This window comes from Dioscorea cayenensis, chromosome 2, assembly GCF_009730915.1.
Source record: "Dioscorea cayenensis subsp. rotundata cultivar TDr96_F1 chromosome 2, TDr96_F1_v2_PseudoChromosome.rev07_lg8_w22 25.fasta, whole genome shotgun sequence".
Taxonomy (NCBI): domain Eukaryota; kingdom Viridiplantae; phylum Streptophyta; class Magnoliopsida; order Dioscoreales; family Dioscoreaceae; genus Dioscorea; species Dioscorea cayenensis.
This window is the reverse complement of record NC_052472.1, coordinates 14,536,439-14,556,752: the sequence shown is the minus strand read 5'-3', so window position 1 is coordinate 14,556,752 and position 20,314 is coordinate 14,536,439. Positions and strand designations below refer to the sequence as shown.

At 38.7% G+C, this 20,314-nt stretch overlaps 1 protein-coding gene and 1 non-coding gene across 2 annotated transcripts in view; one reads left to right on the top strand and one right to left on the bottom strand.

Moving 5' to 3' along the window:
- Nucleotides 1–7,610, top strand: part of LOC120272854 (disease resistance protein At4g27190-like) — an 11,963-nt gene extending 4,353 nt beyond the window's left edge. Inside the window, exon 4 of the mRNA XM_039279587.1 lies at nucleotides 7,558–7,610. Within this exon, the coding sequence (XP_039135521.1) occupies nucleotides 7,558–7,610 (53 nt within the window). The remainder of the gene's footprint in view (nucleotides 1–7,557) is intronic.
- LOC120281547 lies at nucleotides 4,511–4,617 on the bottom strand. Its single transcript, XR_005542690.1, has one exon. It is a non-coding gene; the product is annotated as a small nucleolar RNA R71 (small nucleolar RNA).
- Nucleotides 7,611–20,314: the final 12,704 nt, after the last annotated feature.

Genomic DNA, 20,314 nt, shown 5'->3' with positions numbered 1-20,314 from the left:
TTTTTAATACATGTTAAGAGATGAATTAGTATATAATTACAGTACTGCAATGGAATTTTTTTTAAACAAATGGGGGAGAAAAAGGAAGAAATGGATAAGATGCTTGCGTAAGCACGTCTTATAAAAAGGAGACTAATTCAGTGTATGCCTTTTTCTATGCTAATATATGACTCTTGTTCTTTTAATATAAATAAATTGTTATGAAATGAATTAGTAAATAATTTTAATATTTGAAAGGGAATATTTTTTTTAATAAATAGGGGAGAAAACGGAAGAAATGGACAAGATGCTTGCCTAAGCACATCTTTTAGACGAGAATAATTCAGTGTATGCTTTTGTCTGTGCTAAATTGCTAATATATGACTCATGTTTTTTAATAGAAAAAAATAGTTAGGAAAGGAATTAGTATATAATTACAATACTGGAATGGTAATTTTTTTTTAATAAATAACAAACAAAATTGGATCAAAATAAAGTACTTAGTGCATGTGAGACTCAATGCAACAAAGAGGGCTTATGTGGATTTCAATGGTAAATAATATTTCATTAGCCAATGATATTTAATTCATCAAAAACTTTCGCTTTAGCTATAGCCATGGATTTATTTGCCGCTATAAGCAAATGAGAGAAAGGGTGTGGGCACAAGGGAGTGTTTGACCAACCCCTTGGCTGGGAGACTCCCCCTACTCTCTAGGAACTCCTCCCCTTTTATTCCTCTCTCTCTCTCTCTCTCTCTCTCTCTCTCTCTCTCTCTCTTTAAGTTTTATTTTTAAAAAAATGTGAATCTTTATAATTTAAAATTTTATGGTATAAAAAAAAATTAAACAAAATATTTATTTAAATTATTATTAAATTTTTAAAAAATAATTAAAAAAATATTTATTTAAAGAACCAAGACATCGCCTAGTGATTTCCTACTTTGCTTGTGTTTGAGAGGTCTTGAGTTCAAAACCTCTCAACCACAATGCAAAAAATAAAAATAAAAAGGTGTTTGTCACCAATTTATCAAAAATAAAAAAAATTATTTAAATTATTATTTGACCGGTTGATATTTTACAAATTAGTTCTCATAGTATCAATTTTTCTTTCTTTTAAAAAAATTATTGTTTGGCCCTCTTAATTTTTACAAACTGGGATATAATATACAAAAATATATATTTAGAAAGATATTTGTGAAACGATAGTATTTGAGCCTTGATTTTTTCACTTGATCTCCCCTAACAAACAAATTATAACAATGTCTTTATAGGCTTCTTTATTTTTTCAAAATCTGATGGGTAGAACAACCAAATCATATCATTGACCAATCGAAATATATTTTTTTGAATTTTATTTAGGATGACCCCCTAAAATTTGTTCTTAGTCCTTCAAGTCCCTAAACAGACCATTGCAGCAGCATTATAGTGTTCTGTAAATGGTGGAAAATATATATCCTCCCTATCATGTCAATCAAGTGTATGTCGGCCACTAAGTTGCAATTTTTGAAGCAACCTTAAGCCTTATCCCGGCCCCCTCCTTGTCTATATAAAGGTCCTTAGTGTATCTGTAAGGACTTGCAAATACTCAGTGAGATCCTAAGTTTATTCTAGCAATAAAGCATCGACTTTTATAATCGCTCCATCTTTACGCTTCCAACACTTAACCTTACTTTACTTTGGTTACAAGCGATCTCCTTATAGAGGAGAGATTACTATACTAGATGTGACAAATCATGTCACTAAGTAATCCTACGTAGAAGTAGGTTTTGACCAATAATACATTTTAAATATTTACAAAGATTTAGTAACACTACCTAAAGTATAGGGCTTGATAATATTCTAGGCATAATAAATAGCCTTCTAAGTAGGTGGGACACTCTTATATGCACTTATACATTCTTATATACATACACTCATAGTCATACACATGCATACATACCTATATACATACACTTATATACATACACACTCATATCAGTACTGTGTAGGCTTTGATACAATTGTAGAGGGGGTTAGGGCTCTCTTACAACAGCAAGGCTGAGAGAGTTATCAAAGTGAAGCAAAGGAAGCAAGGAAAGAAGGTTAGGGAGATGGAGAGGATGAAAGCTGATAAGTGCTTGAGTGAACATATTTTTTTTATATGTTTTACATGCATTGAGCATCATTTTTATCATGTTTTATGTTCCATAAATTGTATTTGGTATTCCTTTGCACAAATAGGATTGTGAAGGCCTTGAGAGAAGCAAAAAAAGCAAAGATAGGTTATGAAAGCACGTTTTGGGAGTTTTTATGCAACATAAAGATTAAGACACAAGAGGAGCTCATACACATGAGGGTGTGTGCCAACTTCCAAGAGAACTCAAAGTAAATTGTGAGTTGGAGGGGCACAAAGACAGCCACACTCTCATGTCCCGACTTGTGTGAAAAATTCAAAAATCTTCTCAATGATGATTAAACAATGAAAAGCCTTATAACCTACATGCGAATTTGTGCCCATTCATATGGCCTTAAGAGAAGAGTTTTGGAGCCATTTCACTGAAAAGCAATGTAGTGATCACTGTAGTAGATTACTGTTCAAGCAACCAAGTGAAAATTTCACGTGACCGTGTGGGCAATTCTGCAGCCCACGCGGGCGTGTAGCTACTCCACGTGGGCGTGTGGAAACACATGACTGGCACAAGTTTGAGATTATAAATAGCTGATTTCTCTAGATTTTAGAGGACTTTTTTGATGACTTTTGGAGAGGCAAAGAGGCTAGGGTTGAGAGTGGAGGTCTTTGGGAATTTGGACGGTGTTCTTCACCAACTTTGATGGTATCCTTCACCGTCATATCACTTGGGGAGCTATCGGTGACCTAGCCTCGGAGAGGAATCATTCAAGACGTTGAACAATCCATCAAAGCCATCATCATGAATTCAAGGGGGGTTTTTATCTATGAATTTCTTTATTTTACATTGCATTATTTGTTTTGTAACTCGCTCTATAGAGAGCTAAACCCTAAAGGGTACTTGGGCATGTGAACCCTAGGATTTTATCTTTTGTAATGATTTACTTAGTGCTTTCTTTTAAATCCGAGTTTAATTGTGTTTCAATCTTGCTTTCTTATTAATTGCTTGCTTTATTGATCTTATGGTTAATTAGTTTGCATGATTTGTTTGCTTTGATGAGAGAGAGGTCTCCATTAGAGCTAGAACTTCAAGTTTGAAGAGGGTTGAGAGGGTGAGTTATGAGATAGTGGAGTGTCCCCTTTTTCTTCTGAATTAGTACATCCTATCTCCATTTCTCTAAGCTTTATGCAACCATATTTGGTGTGAGGCATTGAGATTGAGATATTTCTCCACCGGAGTCTTGTAGGGGGTTAGGAACTTTTCACCTAGAAGTAGGGTTAAGTCTATCTTTAGGAAATAGTTGTACTCTTAAGAAACCTTAGAGTCTTAAGCGGTCATATGTCATGTGAGGTGTGAGATTGAGAAATTTCTCCACCGGGACTGCATAGGGGATTAGTATCGGTGGCCTGGAGGTAGGGAGTGATTATCTTTGGTTTTCTTTGACTTAATTAACTCAGTTTAGAAGCACTTTGTAAGTCTTTCACCTAATTGTAAACCCTAGGGGGAGCATTGCCTGAGTACCTCACTTTATTAATTGAGACTTCCCTCATTTCTACTCTTTTGTGTTTACTTGTGGCATTCATACTTTTCATTATTAAGTTTATTTCATCATATTCTTGATTCCAACTAGATAACTAAGAAATAGTCATTACTAATACTTTTGTTCCCTATGGATTTGAGTACCTGACTAGTTAGGTACTTTATTGCTTCGACACCCGTGCATTTATGGTACACATATGCAAAGGGTATGTCAAGTTTTTGGCGCCATTACCGGGGATCGGGATATTAGGAACGCTAGGACTTTGTTACTTTAGTTATTCACTTTTTCATTGTTTTTCTACTTCATATCTCTTTCTTTCGCCGTTCTTACTTTTTTTTTTTCTTGATTTTAGCTATAGGTTATAACCCGAGGGAATCCTTCGACATTAGTTAAAATAGACCCTGAAATTGAGTGTAGACTTCAAAGAAGGGGAAAAGAACTAGCACAAGAATGGAATTGTCCTGCTGAAATAGAGGTTGAAGAGTCTGAAAACATGGCATAACAAGATGGACAACAAAGAACACTTTCATATTTTTACCAACCAATAGCTTATAGGACATAATCGAGCATTGTTAGGCCACTTGTTGTGGCCCAAAATTTTGAGCTGAAGCCAGGTTTTTATTCAAATGGTTCAGTAGTCCTCATAGTTTAATGGTTTGACTGATAAGAATCTGAACAATCATATTGAGAATTTCCTTGAAGTGTGCAATATGCTAAAAATTAACAGGGTTTCAGATGATGCAATTTTCTTGCGTGTCTTCCCATTCTCCTTGAAAGGTAGAGCCAAACAATGGCTTCAATCATTACCAAGAGCTTCCATCATAACATCGGATGAAATGGTCAAAGCTTTCCTTGCAAGGTACTTCCCTATAAGAAAATCAACAAGGCTTCGCAATGAGATATCTTCATATGTTCAGATAAAGCTAGAATCAATGTTTGAGACATGGGAAAGGTTCAAGGATCTGTTGCAGAAGTGTCCACAACATGGGTTCCCCGAGTAGATGATCATTTATACCTTCTACAATGGGTTAAACCCAAGCACTAGATAACTCCTTGATGCCACCGCGGGAGGAATGTTAGGAAACAAAACCCCAGAAGCATCCTGGTAACTGATTAAGGAAATGGCTTTGAATAACTATCAATGGAATACAATAGAAGAAGAAAGTGGTTGGTATTTATAAGGTTGACGCGGTTACATCCTTAGCAGCCCAAGTAGAGGCTTTGAGCAAGAAATTAGACATTTTAACTTGATCAAGAGTGGCCATGATCACAAGTTGTGAAGGTTGTAGAGGAACACACATTTTAACTGATTGTCCTATTTCTGTTGGCACTCCAGCCCCAATTGAGCAACTTGATTTTATGGGTAACGCTAGAAGAGGACAAGAAAATCCTTACAATAATACCTACAACCAAAGATAGAGGAACCACCCAAATTTCTCATGGAATAAGAAAAGACAATAAAACCCTACTACCACACTAGGATTTTAGCAACAACCTTTGATTCCGGAATGAGTTTCAGTGTTGGAGAAAGTTTTGGCAAAGTTTATTTAGTCCACCGACACATGATTCCAACATTTGGAGGCCACACTCTGCAATCACACCGCTTTGCTACATAATTTGGAGAATCAAGTGGGTCAAATAGAGAAATCATTAGCGGAGAGGCCCCAAGGAAGCTAGCCAAGTAACACTGAGAGAAATCCAAGGGAGCATATGAAAGTGATTACTTTAAGAAGTGGTCAAGAGCTTGAAGAGAAGCTCCCTACTGAAAAGAATTCTGAAATTTCTCAAGGAAAATCCCTCATCGGGAAAGTTACTGAAATGCCTCAAGAGAAGCCAAAGGATAAGGTGCAAGACAAAGGGAAGGGGATAGCTGTGTCACTCCCATCATATGCTCCAAGAATTCCTTACCCGGAACGTTTGAAGAAAGATCAAAGTGATGAACAAAATAGAAAATTTTTGGATCTCTTTAAATAGCTACACATTAATATCCCCTTGGTGGAGGCTTTGTCTCAAATGCCTCGGTATGCAAAGTTCTTGAAAGATCTCTTGACCAATAAGAGGAAAATGGAGGAGATTGTGGTTGTAGTGCTTGAAGGTAATTACTTGGCATTACTTTAAAAATATCTGCCGAACAAGATAAAGGATCCAGGAAGCTTTATCATTCCTTGTGTGATCAGAGAATTGGGGAAAGAGAAAGCATTGGCCAATTTGGGGGCAAGTATTAATGTCATGCCTACACACTATTTTAGAAATTGGGGCTAGGACAGCCAAGGCTAACCAGCATGACGTTATAGCTGGCTGATAGCTCATTTCGTCATTCCAGAGGTATAATTGAAGATAGTTCAGTAAAGGTTGACAAGTATATTTTTCCTACAGATTTTGTGGTGCTTGATATTGATGAAGATGTGGAAGTCCCACTAATTTTTGGGAGACCATTCCTACGAACTTCCAAGGCGTTCATTGACATGGATGGAGGCGAGATGACACTACACATAGGAAAAAAGAAGATCAGATATCGTCTCGGCGAAGCAATGAAGCATTCTCTTGAATTTGATGATTCATGCTATTTCTTAGATGCCAATGATGATATTACTAATGAGTATTTGCATCAATTTTTACACCCGAATCCATATGAAGAATGGCCGAACATTGAGGAATAGAAGATGAGCAAATATGTAGAACAAGTCCTCAAAGAGCAACCAAAAGGAGGAGTTTTGAAACAGATTTTCAGTCATGTGAAAAAGTCGAAACGTCACGACAGAAAGCACTCCAATGCACTTGGAGATAAGCACACACAAGTAGAGAGTGGCACTCACACATTCGGTAACATATTTAATCAATTCTTCTTGAATATACAAAAAATTTTCCTCTCATGTGTGCAGGTTGCAAAGAAGGAGATTTTCCATCTTTATGAGTCACCATAAGGTAAGATTAGGTATGTCAAACTTATTAACATAAAACAAGCGCTTCTTGTGAGGCAACCCAAGTTTTTAATCTTTTTCTAGTTAGATTTTTATTTCTGCAGCAATACATTTCAAGAGTGTGTGCCTTGATTGAATTTTGTTGGTGTTGATCTTTTCACGGAAAAGTTTTTGGTGAATTAAATTGTTTTTGATGTGTGTGCCATGGTCTAGAGTGTAATTCATGGTTATAGTTGAAGAATTAGTGTTAATTTGGAGAATTCATGTTCGCATGGGCTGTCTACAGAAATTTTGATGTCCACAGTATCAGAAGGAATTTTCACACGACCGTGTACAATACCCATGCGGGGGTATGGAATTTCCACACCCCTATGTGCCTTATAAAATTATGAAGGATCACTATTTATCTTCTTCGCCCCCAAAAACCCTTCAACTTCTCATTTCTCCACCTTCAAGAGTTCCATCCTTTGGACTCTAGGACTATTTTTCTTTGATTTCTTGGAGATCTATGAGTGTTTTGTCAGACTTTCAACCGAATTTTCTTCTTCGATTCACACTAGTAATCCTCCATCTCTTCACATCTTCTCCATGCCCTCATTTTCAAATCTATAGAGATTTCTCGGTTTTTAGGTGCTACTTTTTTATGGAAATTCATGGCAAGTATTTGAGAATGCATGTAATTAAAATTTAGTGAGCCGTTGAGGCCCAACCATGGCGTTTTTGCCATGATCGGGCTCCCGCGTGACCGTGTGGGCTGGCTGAGTTGCACAAACCCGCCCATGCGGTCGTGTGGGCTTGGATTTCTAGGACAACATAGCCACTCGGTCGCATGGCTTATTCTTGCACCCAACCCAAGCCATGCGGTCACATAGCTCATTCATGCGACTGTATGGGCTAGAGAAGCACCAGAAGAAGCACATGCGGGCATGTGGCTTGCCCACATGTCTGTGTGGATTCCTACACTTCATAAATTCGTGCTAAACTGATGTTTTTTAATTTTTAACTTGTAGGTGTGGCACCAAGGACTAAGAGGATTACTCAGAAATGTTCTCGCCATGATTGAGACCCTATTCCACTACTACCACTCGCATTCTTTGATCTTGAACAACCACAGAAATTTAAGCATCTCCAAAGATTAAAGATTGGAAAAACATGATGCATAGATTGGGACGCACTTGGGGAGATCAGACTCATTGATGAGGTTCAAGAGCTTGTTTATGTAGGGGTTAGGATCGACTTCTCACTATTTGTGATCCCGTCTGGCGAGATATCACACTTGAGGTCCTTTCCTCATTCTCCTTTGATTGTTCAGACACTGATTTTGACAGGGAGAACACCATTCGTTTTTGAGCTTTTAGGCAGCCACACAGTATGTCTTTAACCCAGTTTGCAGTCATGTTGGACTTATACTATGAGGATTATATTGGCACGGAGAATTATACAAAATTTTTCACCGACTATCCTGCTGGTCGCACTCTGAGCCATGTATTTCGAGACTTGTGTGGCAGTCATCACTATATCCCTGGCTGGTTAAAGGCCTCTTTGCTCTCATGCCCAGTCCACATGTATATTCATGGTGTTCTTAGCAAGTTAGTGAAAGGGCATGGTGATGGTACTTGCTCACTTAGCCGGTTGGATCTTCTCTATCCCCATTTACGCCACTAGAGTCAGTATTTATGGATTGGGGCCATCTTTGTAGGGCCACACATTTCATGGCTTTTTTTGAAGATGGGTCTTCTTCACGCTATTTGAGGGGAGGAGAAGATCAGCACTTTTGCACTTTGACTTGTTACTCTTCGACTGATGGGCATTATACAATGAACTGGCATAGGTGGGTACGCACTAGAGGAGCCATCTTCTGAGGAGTCTGGGGAAGATGGTGAGACACCTGATCGAGATATGGTTGCAACACTTGAGGGAGACCCAATGGACACAGGGGCAGCTGCAGTAGAGCCAAGAGCATCATCTGAGCTTGATTCATCTTCTGCTCGAGTCCATAACCATCTGACTAGACTCGAGCCTACTGTAGCCACTATCCTCAAGAGCCAGGCACAGATTCTTGAGTTCCTGGCTCGGATTCAGCAGACTTTAGACAAGGACATTGCCTCTGATGCACAAACAACACTAGCACCGGACGTAGACACTTGAGGCATCGCACTTATGGGACTTTCTTTTATTTTCTAATGCTTTTATTTCTATCTTTATTTTGTTATATTTTGGACTTGTGTACTTAAAAAGGTTTCTCCTTATGAGATTTACCCTTTTTCTTTATTTTGTTGTGCGCATTTATGTTTCACTCCTTTATCTATATGTACTGGTGCATGTTTTCTATTTTGTTGAGTTTTATTAAACCCCTTGTATCCGTGCAGATGGCCTTGAGAATGATGTTGATGATGGTTTGGTCATGTACATGGCCGTGTGACTTTGTTACACGGCTATGTGGCCTTCACGCCCATTAAACACAACACAACTATGAGCTAAACTTTACCAAATGTTCTATGAGGAGTTCAGGGGAGTATTGTTTCAATTGTATTTTGGCACAGATTTTTGTTTTTATTGTTGATATTTTTATAGTGTTTGCATGCATACATTGAGGGTAATGTACATCTTAAGTGTGGGGGAGGGTTCACGTTATACATGCCTTTTACTTGTGATTTTCACGAGTATGATCTTGTTGCCAATAAATGTTCATTTTAGGGTTAAGAGTTTAATTTCTTAGTTTTTGGAGGTTATTAACACTAGGTTTTATCATGCTCTAGTTTTCATCCAATTTTCATGAAATTTTTTGTCTGATTGCTACTCTATGCACTTTTTCACTCATTAAACCTATTAAAGCTATAATTCGATTTGTGGGACTAGAGTGATAAAAAAATTTAGAAAATCAGAAATTTAGTTTTTGTGGGTATATATAGGGTGGAAAGAGTTACCACATATGTTATATGCATCTACTCTCATAAGTCAGATACTTGTTATGCCCTAATGAGAGAAAGAGCTATCACATGGGATGTGTGAAGGCTACCACCTTTGATAGAAAGAGCTACCATCTCGAAAGTGTGAAAGTCACTCGGGTGGACATCCAGGAAAGAGCTACCTTGGAAGATGTGTGAAGCCACTACCTTTTCTTTTTGTCTCTAAATAAGTCCCTTTGCAATAAGAACTTTGAGTAGTGGACATAGCGTGGACATGAGTTGAGTTCCTCACTAGTAGTGTGCAAACATGCACAACCCCGTAAGTATACGGGTCGACAAGTAATATCTCTCGTGCAAGTACGAGAGGGTCGTATTCCCAAGGGCCAGAGAATCTACTCTTACTTCCTTTTTGTGTGTTGTTTAACCTACAATTTCAAGTGATGCAATAAAGCTACAAAGTAATAATTAAAACTCTACTGAAATGTCTACGGCGAAGGAAATAATGGGCGATAATTAGGGTAGGAAAACTGTACGGATGCAGATCACCTGGGGGCTACTAAGGTGTGAAGGATGCTATAACTATCATGCAAATGATAGTTTGGACCGAGGAAACCCTAAGTTAGGTCACATCAATTGACCCCTAATCCGTACAAGTATTGGATATGGAATTTATTTTGACCAAATCCTCCTAAGATTGCACTAAGGGTAATGAATTTCTTAATTTAGGGTCAAAACACACTAGGAACAACCCTATAGGTGGAAGGGTACAAAATACCCGATGGTCATGGCGTATTTATATAGGTATCCTTTCCAAGCTTGATGTGTCTAATATAAGGGCTATGGTCACACAACCTTGTGCAACCTAGAAATTGATACACATAGTTCTCCTGCATACCAATACATCAAAGTACACCAAACAAGGATCACAAACATACCAAATACAATAAATGAGTCAAAGCATCCAATCTACACAAGTTCAACCCCAAGGTTCACCTACATCCAGTGACCTTGGGAGATTAGTTGTTCATACTAACAAAATACACAACCAAATTAATAAAAACAACCAAATAAAGCATGACAAAATTCCCTCAAAGGTTGGAGGCCAAATGGCACTTGAAATCCATCAAAGAAGAGTTTCCGAAGATGCCACTCAAAGGGTGGCTTCCCTTGTGTCTTCAACCTCCTCTAAGTGTGGTTCTTGAAGTGAATCTTGCCAAATCTTACTCTTCACATCGACTTCTACCTCGGAGATGCTCTCTTTTGCCCTCTTCTAGCTCGGATCAAGGAAGATGATGATAAGCTCTCAACCTAAACTTCTTCTCCCTTTCAAATGATGCCCTAGATGACCCTTAAAAACCCAATTCGGGATGGCATACAGTTTGGCTCACGATCAGCAAATGGCCGTGAGGATTCTCTAGAATTCTGCCAAAATTTCCAGTAAGTTGCTACATTAACAGTACTACAGTAACGCTGCTACAATAAAACTACTACATTACACTGCTATAATGAAATTACTATAAAACTATTTCTTTAGTCGGCTTGCGGCCGTCTTCATGGCAGTAAGGTTGCCCGTAAGGAATTCCAAACTTAACATTTTCTTCAAATCCTTCATGCTTCAAGCTGCTATAGTGTTGCTACAATGGCTGGGCTCTAAAACACTATTTTTAGTGTCGATTTCTTCTTGGATCACATTGTCGAGCTCACCTAAGCCTTTTTTATTCTCAAAACACGAAAGAAACCAATTAAACTATAAAAGGGCATCTATTGATCAAGAAAATGCACAAAATAAAGCACAACATATATGTATAAAATACATACATTTAGGTGTTTATCAAACATCCTCATACCTAAGCGTTTGTTTGTCACCAAGCAAACAAACATGAAGAACAAAGACAAGAAGATAAACAACTAAATGTATGACCTCAAACTCAAATATAAAGAACTCCACAAACACAAGTGAAAAGAAATCAAAATAGTGAGTTGTTCAATAAGTAATCAAGTAATGATAGTCCTGTTTGATCTAAAGTGCTCCTGTGAGTGTGTGTAAACTTCCTACCTTAACCTTCACACCCTGGATTACACCAGGATGTCCATTCACCCCACAGAAATTGAAATCAGTGTTAGAAATACTAAAGACATCCTCAGTAATCAACTAAGAATCCTTTGGTCTCTAAACAAAACTTTAGCTCTTGAGTGAAAGTGAAAACAAGCTCTAGGCGATCAATAAGTCACGTTTTTTTCAAGTCTGCCTAATGTAGACTGCACAAAAATCTTTTTGAAGGATGCACATGGTGATTAAGCACAAGAGCCATCTAAAAAAAAAATTGTCCTTAGAGGATGTGTGAAGCTACTGCCATCTTTGAAATTGTTGTCACTTTTGTAGATAAATAAGTCCCTTGTACTTAGAACTTTGAGGAGTATACCTTGGGTTGTTTTGAGTAAGTTCACACAAGTACACAATTTCGGGTTAATTGTCCTTTTTGATTCAAGTTTTTAGCTAGAGCTTTGATTTTTTTTTGTATTTATTGTTGAAATTTCCCTTACTTGTAGAATGCTCTCTTTGTACACTTTGGTGAACCTAAGGCCAAGCACTTCCAAAATTTCCTTTATCTATGCACCGAATGTTTAATTTTTGCTTGAGGACAAGCAAAAGCTTAAGTGTGGGGCAGTTTGATAAGTGCTTGTGTGATATTAATGCGAAGCATTCTTTCCTTATGTTGAGCATTACTCTTCTCGGGTTTTTACACTAATATGTGTGTTTTTATGTTACTTTCGTGCAGGTAGGATTATGAGGCTGATTATGAAGGAAAGAAGTCAATATGGATCATAATGCATCGATTTTGGGGGAAATTTTGCTAAAGTTCAAACGCGAAGACATAGGTCGGGCGTGAGATGCTAGAGTGTGTGCCAACCTTCTCGTATTCGAGTTGGCACATCCATTTGGAGGGGCACAAGGGCAGTCACACTCGAGCATTCCGACTTATGCACATAGAACAAGAGCTCCACCAACTTGTCTATCATTGAAGAAGCAAGTGATCCACGATGTGAACGTGTGCCCGTTTGTGTTACCCCAATGAAAGCATGGATTCGGGAAGCTATTCAGGCCGGATACTGCAGTAGAGAACTTTAGCAAAGTACTGTAGCAGTAATGTTCACACCCGGCCGAGAAAACAGGAATTCAGAGAACCCACAGGCGTGTGGAAATTATCCATGCCTTTGTGGAAATTCCACATGGGCGTGTGAAAGATCCACAGGCCCGTGTGGTCGCCTAATTCCAGCCCTATTTAAAGCCGATTCAACCCCGATTTCAGCATTCTTTTCTCCATCTTTTCCCCAACTTGAGAGAGCATTTCGGCTAGGGATTTGAGGGGTATTGGCTAAGGTTTTAGAGAGGTTCTACGGCTCCGACATCATCATTTCTTAGGAAGAAGGTTGGTAGGGGAGCTTCCGTTGAGGCGTATCCTATACCGGACGAGGGAATCCTTGGATGACAAGTAGAGGACTTTCCACAAGACCATCGACACGACCATCGAGGGGGTTTCTCTATGGATTCATTGCTTTTACATTCTATTTATTTGATTGTACTTAGCTCCATGGAGAGCTAAACCCCTAGTAGGTACTTGGGTATTTGTGAACCATAGAATGTATTCGTTTCATTGAATCTTTTTTTATTATGCTTTCAATTAATTGATGTTTATTGTGAGTTCCAACCTTGAATGCTTGATTGTATGAACATTTCCCCTAGAGTGACACTAGGGTTAGAGTTCTCGCTGGTAACCCTTGTGAGTGAGTGACACATCACGAGCGTTAGACAAAAGCTAGGTTGGAGAGGGTTGAGAGGGTGAGTCGAGAGGTACAGGAGCGTCCCCTTTCCCCTCCGACGTGATAGATTCTACCTCCGTTCCTCGAGTTCTTTGTGGCCATAATAGAGTGAATGGTCTAAGGGATGAACCTCCGCAGGGGCTTAGTTGCGCGTGCAATGGAATAAAGCGTTGAGGTGATCTTAGTATCTAGGGCTTAATCGTGGTTAGGGACCTTCCGCCTGGACCAAAGGGTTAGGTCTATAATTAGGAAGAGATTTATCACTTGGAATATCTAGAGCTCATTGCAACTCTATTCGAGTGCTAGGTTGAGAGGTTATTTAATCTCTCCTCTGGGACATGTATAGAGTTAGGCATAGTTGACCTTAGATTTGGGACTATGTAATTAAGGATTTCCACGACTCACCATTGCATTGATTAGGAAGCATAATAGAGGGTTCTTGCACTTGAAAAAATTATCCTAGGCGGAGCATTATCCGAGTACCCCATCTTTATTGATTGCCTTACCTCCTCCTTTACTCGTGCTCTCTTACTTGTTGTTTTTACTTTTGAGAATTGAATCATTGTAACACTTATCACTATTGATCTTTCACATAGCTAAGAAGCGGATTAAGTGTTTTTATTCCCTACTCCCTGTGGATTCGATACCCGCTCATCCGGGATTATTACTTCGACAAACCTGTGCACTTGCGGGATATACGCAAGGGGACCTTGTCACTTACTCAATTACAGATCTACATGTACGCATTCATGCTTCACTAGCAGAGGAATACTGACATAGACTCATTCTTTTTCTCTTTTTTCTTTTTCATTCACTTTTTATTTTTTCATGTGCATATATACACTCTATCTCATGTCGCCTAGTTAACTACCTGCTAAAAACTTCACTTAGGGCTAAAGAAAAAACAAGAGAACCAAAAGTTCTTAAAGGACTATTGAAAATAGAATTTAACAATCTAATGCCAAAATCAAAGTGATGGGCTGGTTGGAGTGTACAAGGTGGAAGTTTTCATGACAAAGCATGAAGGTGCACTAGAGACAAAATAGAACTTCATTCAAGCACAAAAACGAAATACAACTCATATCTATCATTTTTTTCAAGCTAGGAAGTTCTTAAAAATGAAGTCATAGCTATCATGGGTAATTCAAGCATGTACAATACTAAAATACTCCATCTCCACACCTAAAGTTGTACATTGTCCCCAATATACATATGCCGATAGAACATGGTGAAAGATATGCAATACAAGTAAGGAAATGGAGTAATGGGACTTCCCTAATTCGTTGGTGAGATTTGTGCTAGTTAGGTATGGACATGGGGCAAGTCGTAAAATGAGGGCCAAAGAATGTGAAGCTCCAATGATGATGATCCTAAAATTAGCAAGAACGTTATCAAAATTCATATTTTAAAAAATAATGGAGAGATATGTGAAAGCAAGAACCAAAATTAAAAAATGAAAGTTTAGTAGGGACTGAACCCTTTCTAACTCAAGAGTACAAGTTACAACAACATAAAACAAAGTATGATAAAACTACAAGAACAAGGTAACAAAAGCAGAGAGATGCTCAGGCATGTTGTGGGTCTAAGAGTCTGGTGGAAGTGTTTGTAAATTTTTTTGGCTACCTTTCCAAATGAAACTTGGTTTTACTTTAGCACTGTCGATTTTTCACAATGTCTTCATTTCACTGAACATTGCTTTCTTCTATCTTGGTTTGATGATGCACCCCTTGTCTTTTAGGTATGCTGATCAAGCAAATGGCTTCGAAATGACCTAGGAGGGATCCTATACCCCTCGCGTTAGTGAACCACAATTTACAAACAAAGACCACAACACAAGGTTTGCACTATTGTCTCGGAAATGGTTTGGCATAGTCCAAAAGATTGATTGGGATGTACTACAAGGCTTAGAGTTGGATGGTGTCATCTTGGATACATTTTGCATGACGAATGGGACAAAATATTTTCAAATAAAGAATCCACCTATAGCGAACTCACCTTGGAGGTGTTAAGCACAATAGAGGTTGCAAAAGAGTGCCCTTTCACCCACCAAGAGAGTTCTATCTTATTATGGGCCTTTGGGAAGAAACACTTAATTTCTCAAGATCGATTGGGCGTTCTTTTGGGACTCTATACAGAAGTATTCACTCAAATGCCTGAGTTCAAGCCTTTGCCTCAAGATTTTCCATATCCAGTGTCAAATGACTCGTATTGGACTTCCATCTCAAATGGCTCGAGGAAGAGGAAGGCCTCCCAAATGTTGAACCCCGCTCACTGCTACATTCATGCCTTATTTACTAGAGGCATAAGGGGTCGGCTTGACTCGACGGGGGTAGTTATTCTCATCTACCTTTTGATGCTCTATAGTGTTCTTGAGCACCATCCCCTCCACATGGGACATCTTTTCTTCGCGATCCATACACACCAAGGGAAGTTTGTCAATCTTGAAGCTATTTTTATCGGGCCATACATTACAAGATTGATTAAAGGCATGGGCCTGATCGAGCGCACCCAAGGCATGAAAATTATGGGTTCCATTACCCGCTAGGGATTCAAACTCTCGCTTCTATTGGCATAGTTGAGAGATGCAGTGACACATACCGCCTGATACAGCATCAGGTGAGTTAACCACCATTTGAGGCTAGTTTTGAGGAGTTTCATATAGAGGTCCATCATCAGATTCAGGCAAGAAAAGAAATCAAAGGACTTACGGGTATCCCACGAGAAGAATAAGAAGTATACTTGGGGAAGGAAATGAGAGGGGGAGGTCTAGGGTTATAGTGGAAGTCGGCGTAGGGCGTAAGAAGAGTGGAAAGGAAAAAGGAGAGTTTTTGAGGGAAGAGGGAAGACGAACGGGCGCAGTCTGCGACAATCAGTGTGACTGGCATGGCTTGCATCTCAAGAATGAATATGGTAAAAATGAACAGTCACACGGAACAAGCCTAAAACACGATCATGTAGTGGGCACAAGAGCCAGAGGGAAAGACCCTAGAAAACACGATCTTGCACCCAGCATGAGCCTCTCCTTGAAAATCTCAGCAAACAGATTGGAGCTAAAGAGGAGGAGAGCACGAGAGTGCATATATCAAGCTCATCATGTTGAGGCCCATGGCACGCTCGTGCCTGGCCCATGCTTGCCTTGAAAATCTCGAAAACTAAAACCAATGAAAATTAGTGGGACAAGTAGTGGCGCGCTCTGCCCGTGCTTGCCCTGAAAAACTCTAGAGAATCTGAATGGAAAAAGGATATCCTAATAAGCTCAAGACTAGCTAGAGATATCCATAGCATGAGACAAAAGCTAACAAAGAAACAAAAACAAAAATAAAAGAACAAGCAATAAAGAAACAAGGAAAACTAAGACTTGGGTTGCCTCCCAAGAAGGGCTTGTTTAACGTCACTAGCTTGATGTACCTGGCTAGCCAGGTGGTTCATGCAAGAATAAAGCACCACAACTTGATAATTGAAGTGTATCCTCTCTGATGACATAATGTTTTAGCCTGTGGACATTGACCTTGAATATTCCCTTTGTGGGATGAGAAATTTCAACTGCTCCATGAGGAAATGTCTGAGTGATCATGTAGGGTCCTAACCAATGTGATTTGATTTTTCCAGGGAAGAGCTTTAGCCTAGAGTTGAAAAAAAGAACTTGCTCCCAAACCTAAAATTATTTTTCTTTCCTGAGATGGGTATCATGGATCTTTCTCACTTTTTCCTTATACATTAGTGCATTCTCATATGCATTCAGCCTATGCTCTTGTAATTTGTTCAACTGAAATTTTCTTTTCTTCTGTGCTTCCTTTTTTATCCAAATTCAATAGCTTGATTGCCTAATATGCTTAATACTTGAGTTCTACAGATAGGTGGCATGCTTTACCATAGAACAGATGCTAAGGAGTATGCCCAGTTGATGTCTTATATGTTGTTCGCTAGCCCGAGAGAGCATCATCTAACCACTCTGACCAATCGTGCCAGTTGTGATTAACTGTCTTCTCAAGAATGCACTTTAATTCCCGATTGTTGACTTCAACTTGCCCACTAGTTTGAGAGTGATAGGTAGTGGCAACACAATGGGTAACTCCATATTTCTTTATCACTTTTTCAAACTAAGTTTACAGATATGAGTGCCCTGTCACTGGTAATTGATCTCGAGATGCCGAAATGAGAAAATAATTTTTAAAAAAACTTGACAACCACACGTGCATTGTCTGTTGCGAGGGCCTGAGCTTCAACCGACTTAGACACATAATCAACTACAACTAGCACATATCTTTTCCCATTAGAGTTCGGGATAGGACCCATAAAATCAATGCCCCAAATATTAAAAACTTCACATTGCGAGATAGGAGTCTGCTTTATTTTGTTTAGTTTAGACAAATTCCCACTTCTATTTCTTGGTCACATGTTGTAACAAACCTCTGAGTTTCATTGAAGAGTGAAGGCCAAAACAATCCTGCTTCCAAGACCATTTCAATAGTACGATTTGCACTAAAATGACCCCCACACTATGCTAGAGTGATAGTGCCCTAAGATCTTCCATCCCTTAGCATGTGACACAGTGTCGTACAACCAAATTTGCACAGAGTTTGTACAAGAACAGGTCCCCACAAAAGTAATGTTTAACATCAGATAAGAATTTCTTCAGCTACTAATAGGAAAACTGTAAAGGGATAGTTTGTCCGACCAAATAATTCACAAAGTCGGCAGACCAAGTGCACTCATTATCTTCAGTCGGCCCCTTCTGAATCGAATAAAGATGTTCTTTTGGATAAACATCATTAATCGATTGGGATCTACTGCTATTTTCTTCAATGTGCACCAAGCGTGATAAATGATCAGCTACCACATTTTCTGATCCTTTCTTATCTCGAATTTCAAGATTAAACTCCTGTACGAGAAGAATCTATCTAATCAATCTTGGTTTGGCGTCTGTCTTTGAAAGAAGGTATCTGATAACAGCATGATCAGTGTACATGACTACCTTGGAAAGCACTAGGTAAGGTCTGAATTTGTCAAAGGCATACACAATAGCTAAAAACTTTTTCTCTGTTGTGGTGTAATTCCCCTAGGCAATATTCAAAGTTTTGCTAGCATAATAAATAATGTGAAATTGTTTATTATATCTTTGACCTAATACTACCCTCAACTGCCTAGTCACTAGCATCACACATAAGCTCAAAAGGACTCTCCCAGTTCGGAGCCTTCATAATTGGTGCACGAACTAGTTTCTCTTTGAAAGTCAAAAAGGCTCTAAGATAGTTATGGTCAAATTTGAAAGGTGAATCTTTTTCTAGCAACTTTGTCATGGGTTTAGAGATTTTGGAAAAATCTTGAATAAATCTTCTATAAAACCCAACATGCCCTAGAAAGCTCTATACATCTTTCATAGAAGTGGGTTGAGGAAGCATTCCAATTGTGTCTAGTATGGCCTTATAGATTTCAATTCCCGCACTGGAAATTTTTTGGCCTAAAACAACTCCTTCTATGACCATGAACTAACACTTCTCCCAATTTAGAGCTAGATTTGTTTCCTTACACCTGGAGAGAACTTGCCCTAGATTTACCAAACACCCATCAAATGAATCCCCGAATACTAAGAAATCATTCATGAACACCTCCATGAAGTCTTCGATAAACTCATAAAAAATTGATATCATTCACCATTGAAAAGTTACTAGAGCATTGCAGAGGCCAAAAGGCATACGTCGATATGCGAATGTACCGTATAGACAAGTGAAGGTAGTCTTTTCTTGATCCTCTAAGGTAACTAGAATTTGCAGATATCTAGACATTCCACCAAGGAAACAATAATAACTATGACTAGATAACCATTCCAGCATTTGATCAATAAATGGTAGAAGGAAATGATCCTTGCGAGTAGCATCATTTAGTTTCCTGTAATCTATGCAAACGCACCAACCAATGACAGTACGGGTGGGGATAAGTTCATTTTGCTCATTGGTGATCATAGCCATTCTTCCCTTTTTTGGAACAACCTAAACCAGACTAATCCATCGGTTGTCAAAGATTGGATAAATTATTCTAGCATCCAAAAATTTCTTCACCTCCTTCTTTACAACCTCCATCATGTTAGGATTCAATCTGTGTTGTGGTTGAACTCTGGGTCGAATATTATCCTCCATTAGAATTTTGTGAGTGTAAAAGGATGGACTAATTCCCTTAATGTCTAAGATGCTCCAAGCGATGGCCCCTCTATAACTGAGTAGTAGTTCCAACATTTTTTTCTTTTGCTTTGCATCAAGCTTGGATGAAATAATGACTGGCATCTATGAGTTTCCCCCACCTCTCCCCATAAAATGCGTACTCCATATGTGTCAGTAATTCCTTGAGCTTAAGTGTTAGAAGACCAGCAAGCATTGGATCAGAGGCAACATTGATCATATTTCTGATTTCCAATTCTGTAATTCCTACTGACGCCTCATCCACAATTGTGACCTGACTTGCAGTTTCATCCCTATTGGCAACACAGCTAACATTCTCTTCCTCATAAGCATCAACAAAAATACTAGTTGAATTGGCCATGGCTTGGGTCACACTTGCCTCTTACAATTGATCAATATAGATCAAACCCACTTTCAAGTGTGCTTCATCATCCAACTGGGATGTTCAGTACAAAAATTTGAAACAAATTCTGCCAAACCTTATATATCAGAAAGGCCACTAGCATCCAATTCATGATAACCTTGTTACCACAAGTGACTTTGCAATGTGGCTAGAAGTTCCTCCATGAAAGCAATGTGAAAAATAAATCAGTACAAATTCATGAAGTGCAAAAAGTAAAACAAGAAGCAGGTATGATAAATTTCTAGTATTCATAAATATTCGCAAATATCTAAAATTATAAAGAATATTAACAAACTAAATCACTATAATCTAAATTTTTCTAAAAGTTTTCAGTCCCCGGCAACGGTGCCAAAAACTTGATGTGTTCTCCGCAAGTGTACGGGTCGCACACAAGTAATACAATGGTACCCCATGAGGGGTAGGGTTGTCGAACCTCACGGACTGAACTTAAAGTAGT